At 39.5% G+C, this 24018-nt stretch overlaps 1 protein-coding gene across 2 annotated transcripts; it reads right to left on the bottom strand.

Annotated features, from left to right (window-relative positions):
- Positions 1-3943: 3943 nt before the first annotated feature.
- Positions 3944-23098, bottom strand: si:dkey-118j18.2. Of its 2 annotated transcripts, none has more exons than XM_036522421.1 (5): positions 22819-23098; positions 14259-14295; positions 13409-13568; positions 8201-8330; positions 3944-6116 (listed from the first exon to the last, which is right to left on the bottom strand). In XM_036522421.1, exons 2-5 carry the CDS (start codon positions 14276-14278, stop codon positions 5896-5898), a joined length of 531 nt encoding a protein of 176 aa, XP_036378314.1. In that variant the 5' UTR covers positions 14279-14295; positions 22819-23098; the 3' UTR covers positions 3944-5895. The 2 variants fall into 2 exon arrangements, with proteins under 2 accessions (XP_036378314.1, XP_036378313.1); XM_036522420.1 differs by having other exon boundaries at positions 3944-6119.
- Positions 23099-24018: the final 920 nt, after the last annotated feature.

Raw genomic sequence — 24018 nt, forward strand, 5'->3', positions numbered from 1 at the left:
TATGGTGCTGCCCACTGTTGCTGCACTGCAAGATGTTTATAAAGACTGAACATAACTCAGACTGTTTCTTCCCACTGATGTCACGGTAGGTGTTTAGTGATGGACCAGATAAATCCTTATGCTCTCGCCTCAACTCTCAATAAATTCTTCATCTTCCGCTTAAGTCCACAGTGTATTTCAGGTTTTTTTGGGAATTTGATTTTTCTTCTTAGACAGCTCTGTGACTCCGTCTTGCTGTAAACCTACAGAATACAGAAAACAACTGTTTGTTGTTAGCTTACTGAATGGTTATTATTCACTGGCTGATGGCTGCCCCTTTCAGCTTGTGAAACCTGAAAAATTTCTTGTCTGTTAGAAATTCACTAGTTACTTTTAAGCACTTGGCATCCTATGTGATCTAAGGTGTGAAGCTGATGCGTGATTTCAGCCTGAATATGCTGACTTTAAGCAGGAAATGTGCAGAAGTAAAGTCATAGCTGCTAATAAAGTAGCCACATCAAGACTAGAATTGTAATATGTGTACAAGCGTTTAGGAATCCTTGTGACAGTGCTCATATAATTCCAGTTTTAGTGCCCTTGATAATAAACAGTGTGAGGCCATATTTAAGTGGCAGATGGTGAGCTGTAACTGGAGGAGGCAGTGAGGGTAACTTGTTGTCATTGTTTTGTGAATTTTACAAACATGCATCAATCATTTGGAGCAGATTCCTCTGATTTTTTAAAACTTGATTATATCTGTGTATCTGTTAGCACGTCTCTTACATTCAGTTTTAAATTTGACATTCACAAAGGCACAGGGTGCTGGATGATTGTTATGCTTGTTCATTGTGTAAAAACATCAAAAACAGGGTCAGGACAAATAACGGATTCAAAGATTGAACGCCTTCTAATTTCTTACTCTTCATTGCCACTGCCATATGGAGGACTATTGGCAGTTTGAAATAATGGCTTTCTGATGAAACATTTGACTGTAACAGAAAAAAAAATAAATCAGAAAGCAACAGAACAATTGGATGCAGGATGATGAAAGTCAGGCTACCCAGTCATTGGGATGTCAGAATACCAGGTGTCAGTACTCTTAAAGTTGTACCAAAGGGTCCCCTTTGGCAAAATAAACATGGTCACTTATTTTGACCAACTTTTGCCTCCTTCCTGGTGCCTGGTTTTCACACTACACAAACATTAGCGTTGTGGCAAGATGCTGTAGTCTAAGCAGTTAGTTCAGACTTGACTCTTGTGGTTGTCTGCTTTGTGCCAGGAAAAGCAGATCAGATGGCACCACTTGAACATGACAGCTTATAATGAGTAAGAGGCCCTTCCAGCACAGAGAGAGGGGTTTTCAGTGGGAGTCTCAAGAAGACTGCATGAAATAAATAGCATCTACTAATGTGCCAGGTCCTGCTGCTCTAAAGGGAAAAGGATGTGTGCTGAATCATACCTCTGGTCTTTCTGTGTAATTGGTGGATGGGCTTTGTAATTATTACTTTCTGGTGTGCTGATGACTGGCGTTGTGGTCCAACTGGTCTCACATCACTACAAACCTTAGAATGTGTGATGCTCTACTTTCAGCCTTGCCTCTATGATCTACTGAATTGAACAAAATGCTCCATAATCAGTGTTATCAGGGCAAAGCCCTGGCACAACCTGACAAAGTTACTATCGGACTGCCAGGCTAACTAGGGAAGCTGGGTTAAGGGAGTAGGTGTGTTGGATAGGTCTGTTTAATTTGCACAGGACACTATACCAGGGGTATGTTGTTGCATGTTGATGGGCTAAAGCCTGTCCATCATTCTGATTTGTACTTCTTATCATTAATCTTAAAAAAACATCTGTAGATTGATGTCAGAAACTGGCATAGGCTTTAATGCATACATATGAAAACTGTATTGTGCAATATGTCAATGTTCATTGCATTTGTTCCTATGGAATAAATTAATATATTTTGCTAATCAAAAAACAAACAAAAAATCTAATAATCCATAATAACTTGGTTGGGAGTATTTATTCATTACATTTTTTCAGTCAAAAATATCAAACTATATTGGATATTTTATGCAATTATCTGTCTCAGATGTGCAGAAAGTTGCATTTTGACAGTTCTGGTATCAAAGCAAATTGAAGTATTTTAGATTTTTTTTCTCATACTCCCCACCAGATGGCGCGACTCTGTACTTTTCAACTTCACAAATGCAAGTAAGGAGGAATCAAATGATTGTCATTACAAAAAGCTTAATAACAACCCTGAGCACTTACACATTACGTTAGGTATTGCAGTGATTCAAAACAAAAATCCTCAGTTTATTGTTCCCGGCAAAAGAAATAAGAACCACATTTCCGCCCTAAAGTTATATCTGAATTTAGCATCCAATTCAGGAGCCAAAATCTGCAGCATGTGTACACATCTTAATTTTTAATATTTTTTCATCTCTCCCCAATGAAATTTTATTTCAAGTGGATTTTTTTGCCTTAGAGGCTTGAGAGAAGCACATTTTAAAATCAGCAAATATCAAAAGTTTCTTTACTTCAGTTCAATGATTTCAAACTTCCACAGAGAAATCTGCTGACAAAGGCCAACCTGCAACACATGGGAAACCCTATCATGACTATAGAGCAGTTTGGAATTATATTGCATATACAGAAGGTGGACAAAATAATGGAAATGCCAAACAATACATGAATATTTATTAACTTACAAGGAGGTGGGCCACCCTTTGCCTTCAGAACAGCTTCAGGCCTGCTTGGAATGCTGTTGCACACATTTTGCACTGTTTCTATTGGGATGTTGGGTCATTCTTCAAGAAAGCATCCAGCTCTTTGACAAATGAAGTAGGTGAAAATCTACTCCACACTCTATGTTCCAAAAATTTCCATAAAGGGTCAATGATGATCTTGGTAGGTGTTCAACTTTTGAATCCATATATTAGTCAGTGTGGGGGTATTACTGTCTTGAAATATGGTAACATCTTGATGAAACGACATCTGCATCTTAGGTTGCACCCGGTCGCTTAAAATGGCTTTGCATTCCTTGACTGTAATTTACCATAGAGAGTAATAATCAGACCCAATGATTCACACCATGTTTAACAGTTAGGAAAAGGCATTGCGGGTTAAAGGCTTCCTTTGGCTTTCTCCAAACATAAACCCAACCAGATGAAGAAAAAAAAAAGAGAAAAAGATGACTCATCAGACTACATAGCTGTATTCCACTGCTCAGAAGTTTAGGTTTTCGATTCATTACACCAGATTGCACATTGTTGTGCATTGACCTTAGTTACAAGCAGTTCCAATTGGCAGCACTGCCATGAATATCAGCTTTGTGAAACTCACAATGTGATGTTTTTATTGAGACAGCCACAGGGGTGTAGATTCAGTTGTAATTTTTGAGGCCATTGTTTTGTGGTTCTTGGCAACTAATTTGCTAAGTGTCTGTCCATCCCTGCCAGTGAATTTCAACTTGCAACCAGTTTCTTTTTTCCTGTATCAGTTTTTCCTTGTTTGGTATTCAACATACAACATTAATATGAAATAAATAAATAGACATTATTGTATTTCCTGATCAAAGCTGGGAGTTCATGCTTGTAATGCACAGGATGATAATTCTGAGTGTGCATTGTTGTAGAGGAGCTTTGGGGGTAATTCTCAGTACCTTCTTTAAACCAGTGTATGCTTACACATACGTCCTGAAAACATACAATTTTCTAAAAGTAGCTGTATATAACATGCATTCAGGATTAATATTTGTTTTCACCAAAATCTCTCAAATTGTATGCTTTAGCTTTCCTTTTGATACTAAAGAGCAATACCATAATGAACTGAAGAATCAAAGGCAATTTAAGTTAAATGCACATAGTTTTCAGATCACTGTCTTTTTGGAGTTTCTAAAATTGTCCTTTTTCAGTATCACCACACAAGTACTATTTTTAAATTTGTTTTATGGCTCAAATAATTTAGATTTACAATTTTGTAAGGGTGCAGTCATATTTTGCCACACACTTGATTTCAGGGACAGTCAGAAATGAGTACATTTATCTTGGCAAAGGAAAACAAAACAAACAAGACAAAACTCAAGACAATTGTCAAGGTAGACAACACTTTTATACACCTGTACAATTCAATTATTATACACTGGATTAGTAATCAACGAATGTACATTAAGAAAAGACACCAAAAAGGTGGTATTCTCACATAGTTTTTAAGCCAAAATGTTTATGGCATAATAGGTTACTTCATGTTCACTACATTTGAACCAAAGCCACTGTTCTTCCTTTATGCACCACATTATGTTGAATAAATGTGGAACAGTTTGAATGCGGTTCATTCACATACAGAAATATAAAACAGTATATTATTTGAGTTAAAAAATACAAGAATAATTTGCATACATTTGTAAGTGGCAAACTGAAAATACCATTACACTGGTATTAGCAACTCATCAGCACATTAGGGCATCATTCTGGAGTATTTGCCAAAATCAAAATAAATGCAAGTATAACACACCATTAAAAACACCCTTTTCCCACAACGTCCTACAAACACAACTCGCATCAATGTTAAAACCATCACAAGCCAGCTACATTATCAGTTTGGAATTGTTTTACTTTTACAATAAGACATGTTCAGCTTCACATCTAGACACAAATGATCCAAAACCGATTACAAACAATTCCCTGAAAATCAAGCAAATGATCATATTATTCAGTGTTGAACTGTTGAATGGTTATCCTGTCATACTACAGTATACATCTGATACCGCTTGATGTTTTTCACTGACACTGTTCAACATCACCGACTTCCTCTTTTCCGTTTTCTACACATGAAGATATGAAATGCTGTGAATGAAAAACAGTTTGTTTTGTTAGCCCTATGAAATAATACTCAAGGCAGTATGCAACTTCCTAATAGCTGAGAGATGGCTACCATTCTGACAAGTAATTGTACGATTCACAAGTACTGCTACTGCAAGAACAGATGTATGATTATTCCAGTAAATTGGTATCAAACAGCACTATAATTACAAGGAAATGCAGGGCTTTGTACACTGCGTTTACTTCAGATATAACCAGTGACTAGCTATGCACCGATTTGCTGACAGATTCACAAGTATCCCACACAACCTGGGCACTTTCACGACAGGTAAGCTGGAACAGAATGTATATCCCTGTGGATAACTGTATTTTATGTTCTGGTATCACAAAGCATCCCCTACAGAGTACAAGAATGACACAATCGAAGTACACAACTTGCTTGAATTACAGTAATTTTGGCATTAAGACTAGAGATGCATGTATGACAGATTATGGTGGTTGGTTATGACGCGTTACTGACTGAAACATTTGGCAACTGGTGAGTTTTTCTAAAGGTATGTACTACTTCATAAGACCCACTTCTGTCCATAATGGTATAACATTACTTATTTTCAAGTGATTACAGCACTGTAACAGAATTATCTTCTAAGCAGCCTCGATGACGCACCACAGTAAAAGCAATTGAAAATTAAAAAAAAAAAAAAAAACAGTGGTCAAACAAGTCAGATTATTGATAACTGAATCACTGAAAGCAGTGAAGAGTAGTGCTGCGCTGAACTTTGTGAGAACAGTCAATAGGCCGCTGAGATTTCACGCTGCATTATTTAAAGTTGCCTGATCAACTTTTTTCCCCCCCGCCTAAGCTTTCTGTTCCCTTTGTAGTGGGTCAATGTCCTGGGAAAGCTTGCTCGGTTTCATAATCCTATCTTTATTCAATTTTTGTAGATGTACAAGCTGAAGTCACACTCATTACATCCTATAAACAGAACAGCGGGACGGCTGGGGCGCTTGGCGAGGACGTGCAGTCTGGTCGTCTGTGTGGGCTTCGTGAGACAGCAGCAGCTTGGCATTTTCCAGGGGCTGAGAGGGCCTAGCTGCACGAACTCACACCGGGGGGTCCCTCCTCCGCCCTTGGGTGCGGGGCGGCTGTCCCCTCCTCCTGCGGCATGGCTACAGTGGGACAGGGTGTGTAGGGGGGAGGTGCATCACTCATGCTGCACGAGTCACAGCTATCCAGGATGGGGACGGCCAGGGATTCGCCCGTGGCTTCGCCCTGGGCGCACTCACTGTATGGGGGAGGCTTCAGGTCATCTGCTGTAAAGGCAGGAAATAAAAAAAAAAAAAAAAAAGACAAAATAAACAATTTAAATCTGCCTCAGAAAACATTTATCCATTTTGAGAATGAAGCCTCGGCCCATCTGACTGGAGAGCCGGGCACATTTTGTCTGAAATGAAGTCCCTTGTGGTGTCACTCTAAAAAGAGGTGCGTTTGGTAGCACTGACATGACAGCACTAATGAATTTCCCCTACTTTATTTGGCTTTGTCAATTCGGTTACCTATAATTGCATGAAATTAACTTTTAGTTTCTGTCAAAAGCTGGTCAATATTCAAACTCTGCATAAATGCCTCATTAATCATTATAATTCATTAGGTCTCTCCAAGTCCTGAGGCTCTTAATATATAACCGCTGGGTGGCAGAAGTTTCTGTGCCTCCTGCACAGTGTGGAGCTGTATGATCTAAGCACCTCAGTGGCAGTCATTTAAGAAGGACATTACACCATCCTTCATTTTAGCTAAAAATAGTTTCATCACCTGACTGAAGCCCAGAAACTCCAGGTCAGCAGTTATAATAATTATGCCCCATCCAGGGCATTGTTTAGACATGCTGATGAGATGGGATGTGAAAAATGTAACAACCGAGCACTGCTTGGCACCTAAAAGGAGAAAGTAACAAGCTGTGCAGCATGGTAAGAAAGAGCAAGAGAAGCGACCTGTAAATTCAGGACTGCCCCTTTAAAACTCAGCTCCTTGTCAGGGAGGAGCTCAGTTTGGAAAGACAAGGCAACTCACTGACAAGCAAACAGGACAGCCAACCCACAGTACAATACTTTAGGTTGGTTCTTTCTCCAGAGGGACACAGCTGTGCGTTTTCCCTGAGTCCCACTCCCACCACACAACTGCAGAGTGAACAGTTGTTTTGGCTCAGACGAGAGCTTTGTCTCCAAGACCAAACACAGTGGTCTTCCTGCAATACTTCATGCGCTTTCTTCAGACTGACATTACTTTAGTCTAAATTCTCTTAATTTGAAAGGTCACATCCTGTCTGTCTGACTCCCAGTAACCTAGATTTGCAAAAGGAAAGATGTGACACACATAAAGGAGCACAATGAATAAATGCTCCCTTTTGAAAACAATATAAAAAATACTGTCGTAGATCTCCCACTGTTATTTGCTGTGACCGTTGAAGGACCCAGAGAAAAACAGCATAAGACAACCATTCATTAAACAGAAAGAGAAGTGGGAGTGGTGAGACGGAAAACAAACCCTAATTCCAAGTTCTTTCCATGGTATTCTCTAACGCACCATAATTCCTATTGTGGAATACTGGCCATCTGTCAGAAGCGATAGATGTCTCTGAATGTTACTTCAGCTATATTACGGCTCAGACCTCACGTTGCTGCCTGCATGTCTCTCAAAACAGGGACAACACACTGGAGGAGACTTGCGCAATAAAGCCTACAGGTGCTCTATGACCTTCCAAAGACCTTGCATTTGTAGATGTTAGCTCTGGCGGCTAGTACTTCTGGCTGTTTCTGACGGTAAGTGTGGGGGGGGGGGGGGGGGTTGACTGTTCTACTGGACTCGCCCTCTCCTGCATCTTCTCTCCTGTGAATCCCAAAAGGAGGGCGTGTATTTTGTCCAACCGCCCAGCCATTTAAAAAATGTTTCAACAAATGATCCCGAAAAATTCAAAGTCAAGGTTTAGAACAAACATCGCTCCTATTATGGCAGCTTTTGTAACTACTTTAATTGCTTCCACTCAAACAAGCCAACCCATTACTCAAGGTTTTCATTTTATTTGGTTTATGTGGTAGGTGCACCATGCAGCACACATGCACAGGCTCCTCCGGGAACACTAACACTTCTACCCTGCACCCTTTATTACGCTTACTGGTTTCAGCACGAATACAGCTTAATATGAAAAAGCAGGCAGCAATCACACTGAAGGAGCTATGCCTGTCCAAGTAAAGAACTGAAACCAGATATGTTAAACCTGGTCTCAGAGCAGTGAGATGTACTCTCAAACAGGAGCTAACTGTCTTATGTAAAATTCATTAAACAGTGACAGATTGCGTTCGTGATTAAGACTGCGGAGAACAGAGAGGTCCCTTACATCCCGAGACGGCTTCGTATGGAGGAGGCACGTCCAGATGAGTGTACGAGGGCGCGGGCGGGAGGGATGCAGAGGGCTCGCCGACAGAGCTGTCGTCCTGGATGCCATACCAGCTGGGCCAGATTGACGTCTGTGGAGGAGAGCGGCAGTAGGAGTCGAACACCCACCACAATATCACACATTATCAGGAAAAAGGGCTGGAGTTGGCAGGCTAAATCAAACCACTTTCAAATGGAAGTAGCTGCCCATTTGCAATTCAACCTAACTGTGGACCAGATCTGAGGCAGATTTTTCCCCCATTCTTACCGTCTCCTTGCTCCAAAAACTAACATTGTTCTGTGTTTAAATTAAATCTGTTCACAAAGCTGAGAAAAGCAATGGAAGGCTAGGATGTGGATTGGTGTAATGCAAACAGCAGCACAGAGTCAGACACTGGGTTTGAAATAAAATTCTTTTTAGCGACACCACAGATATGACTGAGGAGTTATTTCACAAAATCATCAAGCATGTTTGGATATACTATACTCACACAACATTCCTACAGATCTCAGTTGCCATCTTTCTTGTGTGTGGAAGAAACTTTAAAAAATTTCACAATAGCCACATTCTTGAATGTGTTTATGCTCTACAGCTGCATAAGGGATTTGCTTGTTAGTTTTTTCCCAAGGTTCCTTAGCAGTCAAAACCACTTGCTTCCTTAGGCATTTCCTCTTTCCTCATGTAACGATTGACTTTTCTTGGTCTCTTTATTAGATATAAACAGTACTTTAGTCAACATGATTTATAGGTGACTTGGGGGCTTTGTCATTGCACATTCCATTAAATCCACATAAAAGAAGGCATGCGCTGGGGAACGGATTGCACAAGCGAGCCAAGTGATCTTGAAGTTATCCATGAAGTAATCTGCATGACTTACCAGTCATTCAACAGCTCACTGCACTCTCTCGTAAAGGTGCAACATTCAGAAAATAGAAGACCAAGAACTGTCCCAAACCCCTGTGTGAACCGACGACATTTTGGAGGAAGTTGGTCAAAGATATTTAGTATTCAAGAAGCTTGAGCAAGACATTCTACATATCAAACAGCATCCACCATTCCTCTGTGGCTTACTTCCACAGACTGTAGATAGCAGAAGTCAAAGTCAAGAACACATGCCTCTGGAGGCCCCAGCTAAGGTTTCACTCCAACGTTTATGAGATGAGAACAATAATAGCACTACTAATAGTAATTTGCCTGATGTAAGATTAATTTTTGTGTCCGTCTACACTGGTGCAGCCTATGAATGGTCAGTAGGATTCAAATATGAAAAACACAGAACAAGTGCTCAAACGTTGAAACACTGCTTGTTAATAGAAATATGCCAATAAATGCATGAAAGTAATTTCTCAGAACCACAAATTCAGCATTCACCCAACAATCATCTGTCTCCTTAGGACAAACAATACAAGACACGTTTTATTGGTTATGTACCGTCGATTCAAACTATTAAGATTGATCATGTTGGTGTGGAGGCCAAAAACAGGAAAAAAGCCCTGATTCACTCAATTACTTGAGCATGGCATCACAGCTCTCATGATAAACAGGCGCCATATGAGAATGGCTTGACATATCAGCTGAGATGTTGGAAGAATGCAAGCCTTGCAACACTGAACTGGGGGGGAAAAAAGACAAAACAAAAACCAGCAGCTCAATGCCAAAGCACATGCAATCAAAGCATACAAAAGAAAATATAGACAGGACAACAGATGGAAGAAAGCGAATGCCCAACACAGCAATGCACAGATGTAGCTGCTTATGTCACAGTCAGACTGTGTGAGAAGGATCTATGCATGCACTCAATCACATCTAAAACAAATGTGTGTTCAAAAGTGAAAAGGCAGGAAAACAGAGCAGCACCACTGAAATCACTCAGCATGCAAACTAGGTAATTAAAACATTCTCATTCCAAATTTTACATTCATGTCACATTAACTTGTGCAATCTTCACTCTTTGTGTGACAACTGGTCTCAACAATAAACTTAGCTGGAAGGACATCATAACAATACTAACCTATGGCATTTAATGTTATGGTAACAGTAATGGTAATAGTTTATGGCAGTACGTCCTTTGACAGAACTAAATCCCAGTGTGGGAATATATCCCACAATGGCACTACATTTCAAGGATGGTATTAATATTTTAGTTTCTGTGCAGCTAATTGCCTAATCCTATTGAACGCAGTAAAGTCACTCTGCAAATGTAAATTCACAAATGTAAAGTCAGCTAAACTGCACTGCACTTGATTGCACTGTAAGTAAGTGTAATTTGATTGCCAAGCTGGACTTCACCTTTTTAAATCCACACCATGATTATAACCTACAGCCACATGCTACTGTGCAACGCCACAAAATGTTACCATTATTTTTGGTCAAAACAAAAACCTGCCTCCCTGAATATTGCTTAATTCATACCTTCGTACTTGCCTGCAGGCTAAAGGAGGTCATTTGAGTTATCCAAGCTGTCCTCACAACACTCTGTGCAAGTTTTAAAAGGCTAAACAATGTCATCCATAACAGTCCTCCATTTGTAATCCTGTCCGTAAAACATTTTCCAGACAGATAAAGGTAGGAGCCATCATTCATTTTTTAATGCTTTTTTCCCATTAATCAACCCAGTTTAGGAATCAGCAATTGAACATTAGCCTCATCTCGCCATGACACCCTCTGTACTTGAGTGCTAAAAGTGACACAGAGCACCACAGCAAAGAGGACACCTACTGAAGGATAGGCGCTACGCCAATGATGTCTTCCAAGTAATTTGCAGGCTCCTGACAAATCACAAGGTGCCAGAGAGCCGTGAGATGAGGAAGCTCTGGCCAACCCCCTCACCCCTATCTCCAGTGGAACACAGCCAATTTGTTCTGATGCTCTGGGCTTCCAGTCACTGCTTGTAGATGCCATGGCCAGATTCAAACCTGCGTCATAGGGCCAGATTGGGAGCTTTTATCCAAACTGCATTGATCACATTTTTACGACGTCTACGATTTCAGACCTGGTTTACATCAAGCGTTCCTCTGCTTTAAGTAAGAAAAGCACAGAAGGAGAATTTCAAAGCATAATTACTATGCAGTCTAGTTTAGGTTTGTGTGTTTGCATCATGAGTTTCATTCACAGGCGAACTCTTGAGCCCCCTCCAAAATTTTCTGTCATTATTAGATAGTTTCCGTGAATAAAGTTGCTCCTACTCCAAACAGTGAGAACCTTACAGAGAACCTATTAAATTATTATTAAAAGGTCAGCATAACTCAGTTTATTCCGTGAATAAAATGAGGTGACGTGCCTCCCACAATACCTTTGTGATTCAAGCATCTGGAACTTCTTAATCTTTATGTGAAAATTGTTTTCCAGATGCTGTAGAGGCACAAAATTTGCAATACAAAACGTTCTTATGTCTCTACATTTCTATAGCAGTAAGTGTTTGATGATGGGTTGAAAATGGTGATCATCAACAGGTGAAATTTTCGTGATCATGCCATCAATGTTTTTAGGCATGCAACTTAGGTTAAAAAACTTTTTTTGTAAACAAAAATGTTTGACATGAAAAGCAACATTGCAATCAAATTCCTTTTAAAACTGTCCGTTTAAGAACAGGCAGTTTTAAAAGCTATGACCAAGACCATGCTATGACCCAAATGCTTTGGTTGTCAAGTCCCTTTGAAGACTGGACCCTGGGAATATCACATATCAGCCATCAAAGACGTATGTCCCTCCAGCGAGACCTTAGCTTTTAGTGAACAATGAAATGTCTAGCAGATGTTAAACATTCCTGATAAAAAAGGCAGGTTTGCGCAGCATACTCTAAACTGGGCTACAAAGCAAGGCCACCATATGAAATTCGTTCTCAATTTTCAAACAAAAAATGAGATGCTAAGACAGTGTAATTGTTACCAGGTCTGTCTTGCCCTCACCAGATTTGAACAACTGCAGTCCCGTCATGCTCATCAATGCTCAGACATTTTTGCAAGCTAAAATTACGCTTGATGAGTCCTGCACATCAAGGTGTGACCTGGAGAAAAACACTAAACAGCAGACCCTCTGTGATGCTTCTTTCACACTCAAACTGGAATTTCAACTGCTGAATTAAAGAAGATCCAGTTACAGGGGCGACCGTCTTTGATTTAGATAGTCTAGCTAGCCATTTTAGCTGGGTATGAGGCATTGGGCGGTTCTCGAACTTTCACACCTCACAGTGTCTCAAAAAAAAAAAAAAAAAAGAAAACTGTTCAATGGTTTAACTGCGGAAGAGTGAAAGGCAACTTAGCTCACCACAAGGGGAATACTGAACACAGGAAATTTGCGCTGAACTGAATACGCAAGTACAAATGGTATGCTAATATATCAGATTAATAATGCTAGCAGTAACAACAAAACTACAGCAACCAGACAATAATGTCTGAGAAACTACTTCTACCGAGTGAAAAAAAGATCATTGGCAATCATCTCAATTTTTGCCTCTGAAGCTGATATCCAAATAATGTGAAAGAGAGACTGAAAGCGATCCCCCTGATGAGCTGGAGAGATTTTTTATTTGGTGCTAATAAGGCAGATCATGTTCCTTGGCATTGCTGCAGTGCAGAAAGTCAGCATGCCATTACTCCGCTGAAGGATCTAGCTGGCTTGACACAGTGGCATCATGAATCTAATCACTGATTTATGTCACAGCTGTGTAGCTATAGTTAGGTATCAACTTGTTCATACTGTGCACAAATGTAAAATGGGTGGGAATTGAAACACTGTATTAGGGAGAGAATCATCTGATTCCATTTAACACCGTACTTTCATAAACATTCAAATCCTGCTATATACTCCCCCTCAATACCCCACAAGATGATAAGGCACACTGGCATTCCACTGCAGATTCAATTTCAGCACTACGAATCTGGACCTCATGTAAGGGTACAGCCTGATAGCCAGGACAAAAAAATCTTTCACATACAGAATGAGACTGTGGACACAAGATAATCCGGCTTTCAATTGTCTGAGAAACATTTTTCCCCCAATCTCATCTTGGATATTAACACCACTAAAGCTGTGGGAGCTGCCTCTGCCTGCGCTCCACTTGGATGTAAGACACACTCGAAGTAGGGTCACCCAAACACAGCTAACCTGAGACGGAAATAATGCGCTGCTGGGAAAAGTCTGAAATTCTGTGGAAGACTGCATACTCACGTTTTGTCTCTCACACATCTGGTGCAGGTATGCCCTTCCTCCAACAATGACAATCTGTGCATTGCGTGGGTTGCTGAGGTAAGCAGCAAGCTGCCGCTGGCGTGACCGGTACCAGCAGATGTAGAAGAAAATCTTTATGATGATGAATATTATAACAATTCTAAAGAGAGATACAAAACAAAGCAATTGTGCACATATTAAATGTTAATTAAATGCAACGCAATAGTGGCACTGACTGTCCCTTTGAGGACCTAGTCCAAAGTAAACCCTGCAGGAGAACAAGGATGACAGCTGATGCTCTGTGAAGCACACTGCATTGAGTGCACACCACTCAGTGATGCTTGGAGGCACAGCAGAGTCACCTTTTCAAATCTCCCTCTTAAATCCAGTTTTAGAGACACAATACACACTCATAATTCAGGAAACTATTTTTAACAACTGCATAGTAGCATTCTTCTGGGTCTTCAGTATTTTGCTGCCAATTAAGATGGCCATCCTGGCATAAATATAAAACATTCTGAGTAGGCATTACTTTTTCTGGAAGGCTAAGCCATAAAAGATTATTGTTCTCGGAAATGCCTTGGACTAACCTTGCAATGGCATGCAAACACAGCTGCCGAATCCAACTGGGGAGTGAATACATGGTGGGAAAAAGACTGATTCATCATGAATGCAAGTGTGTGCCTGTGTGTGTGTATGTTTGTGTGTGTGTGTGTGTGTGTGTGTGTGTGTGTGTGTGTGTGTGTGTGAGAGAGAGATCCCTTCCATTTCGTTTTACAAAATTAGCATGGATACATTTTAGATCCCTGCATATGGTTCAATGTTTATGACATGCATGAATTGTACTCACATGTACCAGTACAGCTCCATATTCAGCTCAGTTCATACTGTTTCAAAGAAAAAAAAAACATGAAAAAGACATAAGACATAAGAGTTTAAGAGATGTACACAGATAAATGAATATGATACTCACCTGTGGCAGCAAAACCACAGTACTCTCTCAAACTGCATGATCTTATTCTGAGACTTACAAAAAGCCATGTATCCAACAAAAATGAACACTGAGCAAATAATCCAAGTCATGACTTTAACATGAGCACATGCTAAATGTTGAGTCCACAGAACACCTTGTGACTAAAAGGTTGCCTACATAATACTCTACTCTGTGTGTTCTGTCTTCATATTGCAAAATACAGCACAGTAACAATACAATGGCCAAGATCTTCAAATACTATTGTGCAAGATTACATTTCATATAATTATGGCAGGTATATGTGAAAAGACGAAAGCATTTTCATATGATTTTCAAATACAATTCCACACAAATAATTACCCTAAATCACTAAGTATTAATTTGACCATTTCCTTGCATGCATAATTTGCATGCATAATTTCCTTGCATGCATAATGCATAAAGGGTAGTTTAGCATTTTTATTATTATTATCATTCCAACAGCAATTGAATCTTTAAGATCTTTATCCATTTGTCATATGACCACCATGTTACGTCAGACTGATGTGGATATGACAAAAGGCTTGCTGCTATGGGAAAATGCTGGGCACTGCTGAATTGCAGTCCTTACAGCCAAATTACACCCCCTCCGTTTCCGTTTCAGACATCACTGAACTCCAGCTGGGGAATTCACACTCCAGCCTCCAATAAAACCACTTCCAGGTTTCTTGAATGACTGTATCTACACACGTCATAATAGCAGACCGTTCAAAATGGGGATTATATATATATAAAAAAGGCACACCCAAATTACATACCAACTGTTACAGAGCTGATCACTACAGCTGAAAACCATTTGTGGGGGGAAAATAAAATAAATAATACCAATATCACATAAAGTCCCATAATAAGAAGTGCCGATATATGCTCTTTTTTTGTCTGCGGAAGACTCATTGTTGAAAAGGAACTTGTCTGGGATAAATTTTTCCTTTTCATTACACATGGGGGGCTCGAAAAAACCAAATATAAGCTTTTCAAAACATCATAAATTACCCATCACAGAATGGCTGCGTGGATGGATAAACAGTCTGTAAATAGTTAACACAAGTTCTCGTTAAGTTCAACATTTAATCTAGCCATGCTTCATTCATACTGTAATACAAACAGCACATGTTAGCAGCACATGGTAATTTCATCACTTGCAGAAATCCAGTTGTATTTACTTATGTTTGCCATAGCTCTAGAACACATAGTGACACACTGCGTCAGTCGATCCTTCTCTCACACGTTGTTCTTGAACACAAAAAAAACATACTGTCTTTGAGAAGCACATGCTAAACACCAATCAAAATGGTGCTTGAACAACAACACAAGATGTATGATTTCAGAAGATGGGCATATGTGTGGAGCTGAGCCAAACAAAGGGAAGCCCCATGCTAGTTTAGTCTGTAATCTACTGCTAAAAGGAAACGATCAGGAAACCAAAATGTAGGATTTACAGTTTCTGACAGTTTATCCATTTATTGTATTTGCCAATAAGTACAATACCATATATGGCATCAAAACACAATACTCATTAATACATTAACCACTTTTCAGTGATAAATGAAAAAAGAGGAATGATGAAAAACAGCCACATATATCAGAACAGTAGGTGAGATTCAGAAAATGATCAATATTTTACTTGACCACCATAACCTAGCTACCAAAATAGACCTGGACACAGTCAGGCATAGATCAAAGCAGAGGGGCTTGTAACTTACAAGCCACTACTTGTGTCTTCTCTCCAGCCCTGTGAATCAGTTAGGTTCGAATTTCTTAAACAAGGCGGACGACAGGGTAAAGGCATAACAGTTCTCAGAAATACCTTCTCTTTAGTTGTTTCCAGCATTGTAACTTTGATTAACTGTCTTAAATGTGCTCATAACCTAGTAGACCTTAAAAAAAAGGGCAAGAGTTTTTAAGCAATTGTTTGCTCTACTACAAGACTGCCCACTGTCTCTCCCCCCACTGCAGTTCAAATAAATTACCTCATTTACAGACTTAGCCTAACTAGATTTATTGGACTGGATTTATTACATGAAATTAAACCAACTGTTCTTCAGATGAAAAACAAAATATTAATTTTGTTAAATAGTGCTTTGCAAATACTGTTTATTGTTTTAAATGATGACTTCTACACTGCTCAGTTGCATCAGAGTATCTTCAATTAGGCCTGGATGGAAAGGAAGCCCTGCCAAAGCACTCAACAAAGAAATATTAAAGTGAAAGAAAGCCTGGCAATTTATGCAATTAGAGGCTCAAAATAATCTATATCCGAAACCTAAAATAAAGCAAACATATGCCATCTTACTACGGTACATGCAAGTTCCGTATGTAGCAAGTTGTTCTGTATTTTCCAGATGCAGATTAGATAAAATTAATGACCAACTGACTGGAAAATCATTTACTGCTCAACTTACTGTTAAGGGAACACTGACCAAAACAAACACTAAAACCATGGGGCTTTTGTAAATGTTAAGTCAAGCAAGTTGGCACCAATAAATATAAATCAACCAATGCTTAAATACCAGACATACTGTTAAATCTTGTCCTGTTAAGGAAATTTCTTCTTTTTTTCCACATATTTAAAAATTGTTTGGGTCATTCCAAAATTTCATTGCAAAATGGGCCCAGCATAACTCTCAAATCCCTCATGACATAGGATTTTTAGTAAGCTGATTTATACGTTTGTCATGTGGATATTCAAGAATGGGCATCATTTCTAATCTATACTGTGTAATTATATATATATATACACGCACACACGCACACACACACACACACACATACACATACACAAAACATGCTCCATCACCACTCTGAAGACAGAACAGAGAACTCCTCAATGACCTGAGAAGTCCATGTCTGGAAATATGGCTGGTTGCTAACAGGCATGCAGCTACAGACAGACAAGGCCATCCCATCCCAAGCAGACAACCCACACTGGGCTGCGAGACAGGAGAGCTTTTGTTTCAGTCCATGGGATGCGGGGTAGTATATTTAATTCTCAGAGTCTGCTGGAGGAATGGACCCATTCGAGTTCCCTCCCCACCTCCCCCACACACACACACACGCACACGCAAAACACAAAACCATGTTTCTGGAGTGGACGCTACAACACGAGTTTCCGGCTTCCTTGCGGGGCAGGGTAGTACTATAAACTTACGCACAGGGAATATCAGTTTCATAGTCTAAACCACATGGAGAAGCGTTTGCTTTTGATGTGTGTGTGTGTGGAACACTATTTATTCGCCTATTATTATTTCTTTATTTCAAAACTGCAACGTATAAATCTCAGCTACTGGACTTTGGGGGATCGCACAGTATTGCCTGTCAGGGGGCATTCATATAAAAGAACAGCACATACGACGGGTCCCTACTGTCCCTAGCTGGCCATCCACAGTAAGTCGCATAATTACCCGATGGTGCCTGTGCTGCCCTCCGGTCTGCTCTAACTGCATGACCAATATTCCTTAGGCTCTGACACGGCTGTAATGAGATGATGCGAAGATCAGTATGTGCAAAGATGCGCCCTCTGGGCAGGCACTTCAGCGACAGACAATCCTGCTACTAGGCAATAGTGCTTATTAAAGGTGGAAATGCAAATCTGAGGAATTATTTCTATACAGATTACATACACCAAAACAAAAGCAGCCCAGAGCTGCATTTCTATAAATTTCCTCTTGTACATTAAAAAAAAAAGCCTTCTGGACATACAAACACCTACAATTTTACAAATATTGTTCATTTTTTTGGAAGAAAAATGTGTACTCAAATTAAAAACAGGTGTCAGTTACAAATCTAAAAAGGCATATATATCGGACGATTAAGGTCAAAAGACTGACAGAAATGTAATTAAACCGCTTGAACTGAATTCACTGAAATGCAAAGCAAAACACCACACATGACGTGAAAGGCATTGGGCTGAATAATTTCTTCCTCGTCCCACAGGACATCATTTCACCTTAAGTTTCATCCAAATATGTCCATACCTTTTGTAGTTATCCTACTGACAGGCGATCCCACCACCACCCACACGATGACATAACCTTCACCCCACCTACTGATGATAACTAGTTCTTAATCCATAATGAGGGGTTGTCAGTTCCACAATTACTAGGTCTATTTTCTCCACACGGTCTACACAGAAATTTGTATCAGACGCAACACTGCTTGCCTTTTTAGGTCACAGTAATTTGACAAGGCAGAGTTTGGTTTATGTGTGCTAATATTCATAAGCCATTAAAAGTCGTATGCCTCACTGAAAACAATCAGGCACACAGTATGCTGGTAGCTCAGATGCCCCGTACACCCATTTCATAGATCACTGCAAACACATACCCAACACAATGACGCAAATGTCCTATTTGCCTAAACATTTTAAATTTATTTTCAGAACACCTGAAAGAAATAACTTGAGGGAGAGAGATAGTCAGAAAAAAACTAAACAACTTGTACAGTTTCATTTTCAAAAACCAGACTTGTAATCAGTCAAATATCCAAAGGGGACACCAATACCATTGTTGATAACATGGAGGAAACAATGTCATGCAAATCAAGTTCATATTTCACCTATCTCTTGGGAGTGCACACAATTCCCCCTAAAGCTCTCCTCTTTTGCCAGTGCACCAAAAACAGTTTCACACTCAGGTAGTCTAATTTCTAAAGAAGGTATTTAACATATTGGTCAGGAATATAAGGCAGGTTTCCTCCTAAAAAAAAGGGCTTTAAGAATACCGTTTCAGTTATACTAGCTGATATGCCAAACTGCCGACACCAGTGCTCCTGTGCTAGCTGCCAAACGCTGCTACACTGCCAGTGAATAATGTACATTCAGCAGTGCTGACAGTATAGCAGTAGAAAAATGGACAGGCCTACCCACAGAGGCCAAGTCGGAAAAAAAAAACAAAAAAAAAAAACAGCAGATCAAACACCAGTCAAGTATCTGAGGGACTAAGAAGGATTTATGAAGCCAATTTGCAGATGGTAGCTAATGAAGCAGAAGTCTCAAACAACTGGTGTGATGCTGAAAGAAAATGCTGTGTGTTGCTAAAAATAATGTGAGATGATAGTGCAAGGTGTGAGATGTCATGGCACTTTTACAGTTGGCAACTTCAAATTCCGTTTCCCTTTCTGCAAAACATGTAAATATTTTTGGTGACTTATCGATTTCACATCTTGTTACTGAATCACAATCAACTGCTGTAGCGGATTTATAACACTCTGTATGGTGAGTAAGAAAATATTTGCTTTTTGGCAGCAAGATGGCTTGCTGTGCCTCTATCACTGCACTGTGAGGACACTGTAAGCTTTTCTGTGGACGAACTGCTGGTTCTCAGAGGAAATCTCAGTCGGCCACTAACTTTTAGGAAAGCAAACAGCCAATGGGAACATGAATGCCACGGGTAACTGGTCAAAGATCAAAAGTGACCAGAAAAAGAACACAATGAAACTGTGCTGGTCATGTTAAAAAAATGACCAAAATGCATACACACTGTACCTTTACACTATGACATGTAAGAGGGCTTTAAAATAAAACACAATTTTCCCCCCCAAAATGATAGTCAAATTGTATGGCATATGTATTTCATCAAGATGACTACGTCTACAAGTTAGAATCAAAATTATATCTACATCTGTTAAAGATCTTTAGCCTTTCATAGAACGCAACTGCTTTTAATGTGTTAAGGAAAGACAGCCGATTTAAAAACCATGCCAAAAGCTTACACCACCTTTTTACAATGCTTTCAAAACCAAATGCTTTCAAAACAACAGTCTCCTAGGAAACACACCCTGAAGTTTCATCAAGTGATGGTGGGAATCTACTCAAGGACTGCCACGTGACTTTTGAGTAGGTTTACTTATCTTATAGTAAAGATGGCAAGACTCCAACAAAAGTGAGTTCACCTCAAACATAATACATGTCTGTAACTGGAGTCATTTTTTTCTCATTTAGAACACATATTGCTTTATTTTAAACACTCTGTGTAGTCCTACAGTCACTCAGAAGCTTCACACTAGCCTTTAAAAAAGGTACAATGCAGGGGGAAGTATTTTTGTAGGTATTTGTAAATGTAGGCCAACAGTAAAAGAACAACAGTCTTAAGTGAGCTACCCCATTATTAAAACCTATGACTGCATAAACATGCCAATGCATAACTCAGTTGTGCATACATATTAACTTAATATTCACATATATTAACGGCTACAAAGACTAATTGCATTTTATGCAGGGTACTTAGGCTCTCCCTCATGCATATTAACAAAGAAAACATTTCTGTTAATCAACAAGTCCCTGCATTTTAGTTCAAATGACAGATTAGGAATCTTGCTGTTGATCATCTGAATAATTGAAATATCCTATCTCATCCCTAATCCATACCATCACTGCTACCCATGCAATTCCCTCCATTTACATACTCAGACTTGGGGATGTTTACTTTCAACCATGTATTTTTCCAAAGTAAAAACTGCTTTCTTTTCAAATAAAATTACTGACTTGTATTAATCTTAATAATGCAGAGTTTTATTTTTTCAGTAAACACTATTACACAGTCACTGATTTGTGTGTTATACAATCACTTTCAAACTACTGAATTTATACCTATAAAGTGAGGCATGACAGACATTACGGAACAAGCACTACTTTGAAAAACTGTTTTTACTGTAGTACAACAGAATCACATAGGAAATAAAATGAAATGCCATCTCCATGCAATTCTACCCACAGGTGGTGAAACATCAATATTTACTAAAAGTCCACCTGCCCCTGATTAGCGAGACATACTTGTTCCAATTTCTCCCAGAAAATAGACATGCTCTACATTTTCTTGACACTTTATGTCTGAATATGAGTATTGTGATATATGCCTATGTTCCTAATATTATTTCCCTCTTTTGAGACATTAAAAAATAATTATATATTCACATGCAGACACACACACATACATATTTTGCTGCACATACTATCATTTATTGACAAAACATTGGATCTGAACTAGTTAGAGAGGGATTAGACAGCTAATGGTGGTTAGGTAGGTGTTTGCACGTGTTCGTGTACGTTAGCAAACGTATCCAGTACCCAATATGTAATTTCTTTAGTTTTACTACACATACCATATAGGCTACAGATGCCAAGTAAAGAAAGCACACCCATGATAAATTAAATTCAAATTCGCATATCTAATCACCAACTGTATATAACAGAACAATTTACGGTACAGTAAAAATTGAGGGGGAAAAAAACCCTGCTAACATTATTTCTAGCGACCAGTTTCCTGACCACATTTTTAATACTCTGAATTAACCAGTCTTTTAAATCTGGTGCCCTTACGTCTCTACCAGCGAACTGCAGCAAGCTACGATGTCTGTTGTTAGTTTTAATTAATTTTGGTAGATAGTAACTTGAGCTTTTCTTAGTACAGTACATGGATAAAATGTTACCCAGTTATTGGCATGTCAAGCTGTTTCTGGAACTGCGGTTAAGTGAAGTCCGGGAAAATGTAGCAGACCATAGCTAATCTAGCTAGGCTAGTTTAGCTACACTCTGGGTGTATCTGGCCAATACTGTCGTAGAAACGTTGTAGATCACGTTCACGGCGCTATTGTATTTTCTAGCTGGACGGCTAACATCACTGTTGCTAGTGGACAAGGCATCCAACAACAGCAACAAAAACGATGATAATACTACGTTTACCAAGACGACCGATAGCAAACAAGCAAACTATCAGAGGTTGATAACTTGCCTAGCTAGACAAAAATGGATTTGAGCATTCGTCAAGTATTTAATTTCAACATGTCACTTGGCTAAATAGCTATCTAGCTAGATGGGAACTAACTACCAATGCGGCTAACATTAGCTAACGTTAGTGTATGTTGCACGTCGTAAATTTGTCGACGACGGGTACCTACAACTCAAAATCAAGGCAGACTACGTTATCAAAGCTAACTACAATAAAGACACTTCACCAGCTAAAGAAAATGTTTGCTAAATATGAAATAGCGTTAACTAACGGCTCCTTAAAAGCCAACTGACGAGCTAGAAACTCACAACGTAGCAACTTCAGTTAAATTCTTAGGTGAACGCTGGTTAGACGACTGGCGATTACGAAAGAACGCTAGAGAAACGATTCGGGTAACGTTTGCTAACGTACACGAACACGTGCAAACAGCTACATAACCACCATTAGCGGTCTGATTCCTCTCTAACTAGTTCATTAGTATTGGATAAATAGCTATCGGGCTACCCATGTTAGAACTTTACTCCAGTTAACCCGCTAACTCACAATTCTCATCAAAGTAGCCAACTATCTAAATAGTTTAAGCAAATTCACTTTCTTTCAAACCATACGAAACATTCATGTCTCTACAAATGTGTGTAACGTTACACGCCTAGTCTGAAAGACAAAAAACTTACTGTATCAACGTCGCAAATCCTCGAGAAGCATTTTAGCTGGCTAGCAACCTGGCTAACTAGTTTCCATCGACTATACCCAAATCAGGCTGGCTGGCGAGCTAACTTGTTAGCTGTTCGTGCACATGGCATAATACTGTTACGTTATGCCTATTTCGCCGTTTCTTTACTGGCCTGTAGCCTTATTTTAGAACAGCGACTATGGCTAGCCTACCACTCAAGTAAACACAACAAAATCCGTTCGCAAGACCTCCTCAGACACACGAGCAGTTGCTTTGTAAACTATGAGTCAAGGACAGAAGAATGAGTGTACCACGTCTAGACGAAAGCAACAGAAACAAAATTAGTGCCCCTACTGGCGGTACACTAAGATATCCGCTGACGCCATTCAAGCCAATAATTTTTGTAATATTTATTATGTTAGAGATAAGTGGCCGTTTAATGCTCCTTTTCAGCTAAGTTATTGTTTCAATTTCAAAGTATGAACTGCTAACACCATGGACATAATAATTAAAACAAACACTCACTCACTCACGCGCGCACACACACACACACCAGGTCTAGTTCCTACTGAATATTTGATTTAGTTAAGGCTGATTTTGACTTCATAAGCAGGTAAGCAAATGTTTACAATGTAATTCTTACAGGCATCATCTGATAAAGGACAGTGTTCATTTATGTTCCAAGTTATGTTGAAATATTTAACATATAATGATAAAAACAGCATCTCCGAGAAAAAGGTTTTGCAGTGGACACTGGAATGTGTTTAACCTTCTTGCTGTGTTGCAGTTATTTTTTGGTAAATTCATTTTCTGTAACACTTACAACTCTAGATCACCTTCAGTTCTTGGGCACTCCATCTTTTAATCCAGTCAACGCAAAATTTATATTAGGTGCATAACACTCCTGCAGTTGGGAGTGAAGCACTTGGGACATGATCGAAGCTTTGTGAATCCATTTTCCTGAGGCAGCATCATCTGCTTCTTTCCCAAAAAACAGCTCCTGGACTTCATCTGCATCGCAGACACGGCACTCCTTTGGGCGTGGCTCTCCACACATACCAACCCATCGCCAAAGCTGGCCGGCCTTGTTACATAACCATTCACATTTCTAGGGGGTAACACTGGTTTTAACAAGCGCTAGAGGTACTGTCCTCTGAATATGTCTCTTTGCACTGGTGGGAGTAAACCAACCGTACCTCAT

The sequence above is a fragment of the Megalops cyprinoides genome, chromosome 2 (assembly GCF_013368585.1).
Source record: "Megalops cyprinoides isolate fMegCyp1 chromosome 2, fMegCyp1.pri, whole genome shotgun sequence".
Classification (NCBI taxonomy): Eukaryota; Metazoa; Chordata; class Actinopteri; order Elopiformes; family Megalopidae; genus Megalops; species Megalops cyprinoides.